The sequence below is a fragment of the Solanum pennellii genome, chromosome 12 (genome assembly GCF_001406875.1).
Source record: "Solanum pennellii chromosome 12, SPENNV200".
NCBI lineage: Eukaryota > Viridiplantae > Streptophyta > Magnoliopsida > Solanales > Solanaceae > Solanum > Solanum pennellii.
The window spans coordinates 73,986,333-73,993,237 of NC_028648.1; the positions used below are offsets into that span (position 1 = coordinate 73,986,333).

The following is a 6,905-nucleotide window of genomic DNA, read 5'->3' on the forward strand; positions in this document are numbered from 1 at the left end:
TCGCAATTGTATAATTCGCTGGCCTATTTCGTTGTAATATGTGTATAAAATTTGCTTTGCATACAATTTAATCGAAGTAAAATGTTCGTATATTGTATAATTATAAGTATATAGAAAAAAGATATATGTTTTTCTCTCGCTTTATACAAAAACAGAAATACAATTTATATATTTCTGTTGTATAAACTAGAGTTTATTGTATTTCACTGCAATTGTATAATTCGCTGGCCTTTTTCGCTACAATACTTGTATAAAATTTGCATTTGTATACAACTGAATCGAAGTAAAATGTTTGTAAATTGTATAATTAGGTGTATAGCACGAAGATATATGTTTTTGCATGTGTATTACAATTTTCTCTCGCTTAATACAAAACAGAAACACAATTTATACACTTCTGTTGTATAAAGCGAGAGAGGCGAGCAGAGGGAGAGTGGCAAGCGAGAATGGGAGAGTGGCGAGCGAGAGTTTTGGAAGAGAGGCGACTGACAAATGTTTGCTATGGGGCACAATTAAATCAAACAGTAGCTACTCCATTTAATTTAGGTTATTAATTTTCTATTATATACAATTATTCCTTTTTTAAAATAGCCAAATATTCTTGAGAAAACTTGGGGTCAAACACTTGGTGTAATTTCACCAAAATCTTGACCCAAATATTATTTGCTAAAAATATTTGGAAACTTGGGACCTAACGCTTGCTTTGGGCTTTAATTAAATTTATATATATTGAATTTAAATAATTAACTGAATTGTATTAATTTATAATATTTATTTGAACTAATTTATTCATAAATTTAACATTTTCTTTTAAAAAAGTTAACTTCACAAAGTTTGAAATCTTAAAAGGTCTATTTATTGACTTAAAACAATTATGCAGACATGCAATACGATTTTGTAGTATTATCTCTTTAGGTGGGTGATAATAGGAAAGACTCGGGAGAATACATTCTTCGATTTAAAATTCATAGAGATTACTATGCGAATCTAATCGTTATGTCAGGAAGTTGCATATTGTAAGTCATTTTAATATGACGGCAGTAGAAAGTATCATACATACATACATTATTAGACACAAAAGTTAGTCCAAACTTTCTATACAAAAAATCCTCCTCCTTGCTTTGCTTCATTAATTAATCAACTGGCGTTATCTGTTTCCAACATGTAATTTGTATTAACAAGCAATATTGTAAAATTAGTGATATTTTATACGAGAACCCTACACTTGACCTTAGCATATTATGTACCCCTGGAACTTTGGCCGAATTCATGTGGTATAGTTAATAACATATATATATATATATATATATATATATATATATATATATATGAGTCGCTACTTTGAAATAAGTATGATACAAAATTTTAAACAATGAGCCAAAAACCTCGAATTTTCATCGTTCTGGTGGGGATTTTGTACCTTCTGAAACACGGGAGGCGTGTTTTGTCCTAACACTGCCTGGAAATGTTGATTCCGATTTATGTCGAGACTTGGACATCTTTTTCTGATCCCCAAATTGACGACCAGACATATATTTAGAAGGAAGCTGTTCTAAAGCACTCAGCACAAATGACATATCTGGTCTTCCTTTTGCTTCAGGATGTACACAATGCAATGCAAGAGTGGCTGCTATTGTAGCTGCTTTTCGAGGATATTGCCCTTCTAACTTGGTGTCCATAATCCTGAACAACTTTTTCTTGTCATGCAAGTAAGGCGTTGCCCACTCTATCAAATTTTGCTCTGCACCAGCCTTTCTTTTGTCCATTACACGACGACCAGTAAGAAGCTCAAGTAAAACAACCCCAAAGCTATAAACATCACATTTCGCTGTTAGTTTACCTGCCAAATACAAACACACGCGGTCAAACTAGCCCGCAGTGATATAAAGCAACAGCACTGTTAGGAATGAAAATAACTAAACCTGTAGCAAGATATTCAGGAGCAGTATATCCTTGAGTACCCATAACTTGAGTAGACACATGAGAATGATCACCAGTTGGACCAGATTTTGCCAAGCCAAAATCTGAAAGTTTTGCATTAAATTCCTACACCAAAAGAAAATGAATATCAATCACTAAGTAGTAAGTACACATCCACCCACCAATCAATCAACATATTAAAGGTACCCATGTAAGAAAAAAAAAGTAATTCTTGAGTATATATACCGAGTCTAAAAGGATGTTAGAAGCTTTAAAATCACGGTATATAACTTGTGGTTCCGCATCATGCAAAAAGGAAAGACCTCGAGCAGCAGCTATAGCAACTTTAATTCTTGTGGCCCAGGGAAGAACTGGTGCACTCTCTGCAAACCGCACAGTTTCAGATCTTTAAAGAACACCTCATAATATATATATCAATATCAAGGAAATAAAAACTCACTTGGAAACAAATGGTTCTCCAAGCTCCCTCTTGGCATAAATTCATATACTAAAAGGCGGTTTTCACCTTCCAAGCAGAATCCAATGAGCTTGACCAAGTTTGGATGATGAAGTTGTCCAAGATAATTCACTTCTGACTATATATGAATTAAGAAATCCATCAACACATAAGAGGAAATTGATTATCAATAGGAAAAAGAGGAAAGAACGTACCAGCCACTCCTTATGACCCTGCAAACCTCTGGGCTTGAGTTTTTTGACTGCAACTCCAAGTCCAGATCCAGGTGCTGCAGCAGTAAGAGTGTCTTTGCATAGCCATCCCTTATAAACATAACCAAAACCTCCTTCACCAAGAAGGCAATCAGAATGGAAATTGGTGGTAGCTTTTGTAAGTTCAGAGAGCAAAAGAGCTCTTAGATAAGGAGACGATAATATTTCACTCTCAGACCTTCGACTTGGTACAATCCCTGTTCTCTTTTTCCTAGTACAATTCTGGTTTGGAACAGGTAATGGTTGACTCCAGTCTGTTCCTCCTGAATAGTATGAAAATTCTGATATATAAACCACAACAAACATGGATATATATATGAGATCGATACCCATTCATCAGTGTACATTATATTTCCTAACAATGAAAACAAATCAAAAGCATTGGATTGGAAAAATGGAGGTAAACAAAAATATAATTGAAAAATACCAGTGGAGGTGGGAAACGTCAAGGTTCCAGCGTTAGGAATTCCTGCAACTTGATCCCGCGCACGAACGCAGCAGGTTATCCAGTTGCCCATATAATCAAAATATTTGTTGAAGATGAAAGACAATTCATTCAACCCTAAATCTCATTATTTTCTGCACTAATAATGAGAGGTAAACTCAACCTGCGGTTCTGCGATATTAACGCTAAACATGCAAAAGGTCAAACCTGACTTGGACGCCACACCATATGTATCTTCTTTCTAGACTCTACTATCATATCACCAAAAACATCCTTTTTAACTTCCACGTACCATACTTTTGGCAATTTATAATATCTTTTTTATTTTTAAATTAATTAGATGCTTTTTATTTTTTAATTAAAAAGTACTTCCTCCATTTTTTTATATCCTTTCCTTTTTAGGCGGTTTAAAAAAGAATGATCTTTTTTTTTTTTGAAACATTTTAATTTCAGTTATTCACGTGGCATGTTTAAGGGCACAAGATCAAAGGACAATTTTATGCATTTGACCTAAGTTTAATTTATTACTACAAGATTCAAAAGTTTTCTTTATATTCTTAAACTTCGTGTCAATTCAAATCAGGTCATTCGTTGTGAAATGGAGGGAGTATTAAAATTTGAAGGGTGAAAATTTTCAAAAAAGATAAAATAATATAGTGTGAAATATGTTATTTTACAATTCTAATCAAATTTTTCTGGTACAAAAAAAATTCTTTTTTTCAACATCCATGTTGGGGTATAATTTTGATGATTAACAAACTAAATTATGATATAATGATTAGGGAAATTGTTCGGAAATAACTGGACATATAATTCACTTTTTATAATTGGCTTGTGAAAGTGGTTTTCGTAGTAATGAATCAGGTTGAGACCCTTGATATGATTACATGTTGATGAGTTTATTTGTGCTTCCATGGAGAGGTGAATTTTGAATTTTGAGAAGACGGGTGCATTATTATTTTAACGATAAGATCTAAAATTATAGGGAAAACAACCTAATTATACCCCTCAACTATGTGATTAAGAGTTGATGTGCATCTCGTTTAAAAGTGACTCATATGAATAATGTCATACAAATATCTCACATACACTCTTTTTTTCTAATGAACACAAAAATAAATTCATTTAGGTGTATATTTGATCTTTTGAATATTTTTAGACCTTTTTTTATTGAGAAAATTATATATAATAGCTATTATATTCTAAGTGTTTTGATGATCATCATAGCCCGACAAAGTTCTCTCCATTAGATGCATAATGGGTTATAGATGTAAAATTATCTCGTCAGTCGGTGGTTGGTGAGGTGCTAGTGTACCGAACAAATCAGAATGGATCAGGGTGTTTGTCCAACGGGTAATGACTCTTTATGATTGATATTTTCAACATGACAAAAAACATGTTAAATTCAATCATTCAAAGGAAGAAGTCAGCCAACAAGTCTCTTCTGGAATTCTCAAAGAATGCAGCAAGGGACCTGGTCCCGGAAAATCTGTGTACGAGAAAAGGACGAAAAGACAACTGTCAAAAAGTTGCCAACTCTGATGTGGTTGGTGCACGACTTTTCATGACAACAGGCTCTCCGCCAATAGACTTGTCCCAAGGGTTTGTGTCCATTTGAATGTAGTCTCTTCTCCAACAACACTAACACAAGATTTTGGCAAAACAAAACACACAAGCTAAAAGAGAAAAAGCCATTTCAAGGTAGAACAATACTCATACTCAACAAAAGGATATGATAATGGTACTGAAGCATCTTTATTGAGTTTGAGTTTTGTGTCTATCATTTTATAGTTTTTGCAACTTAAAAATTCTCAAGAACACTTGCAAAAACTAACTTTCAAGAAGTATTCTCCGGCAAGCACAACAAGGACCTGATCAAGCTGTAGCCATTAGAGTGTGTCTTAGGAGTTATACTTCCTTGCGTAGATTGTAAATCTGCTCTTATTTTATATAGGACTCAGATATTTATTTGTGTGTGTAAAAGTCTAAATCAGTTAAAGGTAACTGATTTAGTTGGCATCATTGTTGCTACTTCTTCAAAATTCTAAGTCAACTGGGAGCTAGTTGATTTAGTGGGCGGTGTTGTATCCGCTTAGTTAAAATCATCTGGAGCGTGGTGGTTTAGTGGACAACATGTGTGTTCCTTAGTCAAATTCTAAGTTGTCTAATGGTGATAGCTTAGTGGGAAGTGTCGTATCTGCTTAGGCTCAGTATGTGATAGAGTTATCACTTAGTTGTGAGATTAATAACTTTTTCTCACATTGGTTGTAACCGGGTTTCACTTTTCCTCGAGAAGATTAGTGAAGAAGGTTGAAAATCCTGTTTGACAGGTCGTGATTTTATTCCCTTGAGAAAGGAGGTTTCCACATAAAATCATTGTGCAGATTTTACTTACAGCCATTTAATTTTTGCATTTGTTTCAGCTATTGTTCTTGCTGAGTCACGAGACCTGGTCTGTTGTCATATAATAGATGCTGACTACTGTCAGTTCTTACATTCTGTTCTTACTGTGTCAAAGGACCTGATCCATTAACTGTTAGTGGACGCACACATTCCATCAATTAGTATCAAAGTCGATGCTCTCTATCTGGTCAACACCAAGAGAGAGATTCTTGTGAGGAATGGCAGCTCCACTAGGTTGTGAGGGTCCTTACAACCTACTAAGGAAGTGAGGGATGGAGATCTAACTCAAGAGGTTTCCAAGTCTATAAGAGAGTACGATGAAAATAGAAAGAAGGAGAAGTAAGTAGTGCTAAAGGTATCTCAAAATGATTCTTCTGAAGATGAAGAGGAGATGACTTATTTTACTAAAAGTTTTAAAGAAATAGTCAAAAAAACATATAGGGTTTCAAAAGAAGGGAAACTCCAATAGAACAGATAACATAAACGACCTCTGTCATAAATGCAAAAGTCCAAGGCACTTTATGAAAGACTCTCAGAGCCACAAGCATGAATGTCAAGACATCAAAGTAATGCGAAGGGACTAGATCCCTGGCAATGCTAAGGGAAGGGGTAATGCTAACCGGGTGCAATATGGGAAAATTCCTCTAGTAATTCTGAAGATGAGATGCACAACAAAAATGATGGTATCATTCTCAAGGGAAAGGACAAACTGTTGGATCCGATTAATGAAGCAAATAGGAAGAAAGATGCAAAAAAGGACAAATCACTTGCTCTCAAGGTGTCACAAAGTGAAGTACCTGAAATAAGTGAGAACATGGGCTATCCCATTGGAAGAATTCAAAAAATTGTGAGAAAACGTGGATCTCTCATGAAGAAAAGAAATCTTAACAAGGCTAAAAACTCAAATGACGTGTGTTTCAAGTGTGGTAAACCATAACACTTCATTAGAGACTGCCCCATGCAAAAATGGTAAGCACAAAAAATGTGTCAAGTTCGGAGGAGACAAGAACAAAAGCAGGGACCAGGTCCGTGACAAGTCAAGCAGAAGAGAAATTGTTGATCATGTTGTGAAAAAGGCTCTTGCTGTCTTGGGTAACTCCTCAAGTGAGTCAGATGAATCAGATTGACCTGAAGATGCATCCATGCTAGTTGTTAAAGACGTTGAGAATGTGTTTGATGGCATGTTCGCATTTATGACAAAATTTGATATCGAGAAAGATGAAGAAAACGTAACTCTCCTTGATCTTAAACAAAGCTTGAGTGTCTATTGCGTTAGAAGGTTAAGAAATCTTGATGTTGTTCTTATTGACTCTGTTATAGAGTTAACAACTGAAAATGACTCTATGAACAACAGTCTGGACAAGTTTAGGAAGAAAAGATAGCATTGACTGCTCACATGTCAGTTATT

The 6,905-nt window shown here is 34.8% G+C and overlaps 1 protein-coding gene across 4 annotated transcripts; it reads right to left on the reverse strand.

Annotated features, from left to right (window-relative positions):
- Positions 1-1,012: 1,012 nt before the first annotated feature.
- Positions 1,013-3,190, reverse strand: LOC107006536 (probable serine/threonine-protein kinase PBL3). 4 transcript variants are annotated; one of them, XM_027913445.1, is made up of 7 exons: positions 3,077-3,190; positions 2,593-2,930; positions 2,381-2,516; positions 2,167-2,303; positions 1,923-2,046; positions 1,421-1,840; positions 1,013-1,151 (listed from the first exon to the last, which is right to left on the reverse strand). In XM_027913445.1, exons 1-7 carry the CDS (start codon positions 3,165-3,167, stop codon positions 1,138-1,140), a joined length of 1,260 nt encoding a protein of 419 aa, XP_027769246.1. In that variant the 5' UTR covers positions 3,168-3,190; the 3' UTR covers positions 1,013-1,137. The 4 variants fall into 4 exon arrangements, with proteins under 4 accessions (XP_027769246.1, XP_015060550.1, XP_027769245.1 ...); XM_015205064.2 differs by lacking the exon at positions 1,013-1,151 and having other exon boundaries at positions 1,153-1,840; positions 2,593-2,912; XM_027913444.1 differs by lacking the exon at positions 1,013-1,151 and having other exon boundaries at positions 1,153-1,840.
- Positions 3,191-6,905: the final 3,715 nt, after the last annotated feature.

Coding starts and splice junctions, on each gene's coding strand:
- LOC107006536 (XM_027913444.1), bottom strand. CDS start 3,167: ATGGGCAACTGGATAACCTGCTGCGTTCGTGCGCGGGATCAAGTTGCA. Junction 2,517..2,592: donor AGGGTCATAAGGAGTGGCTG/GTACGTTCTTTC, acceptor ATTCATATATAG/TCAGAAGTGAATTATCTTGG. Junction 2,304..2,380: donor GGAGAACCATTTGTTTCCAA/GTGAGTTTTTAT, acceptor TGCGGTTTGCAG/AGAGTGCACCAGTTCTTCCC.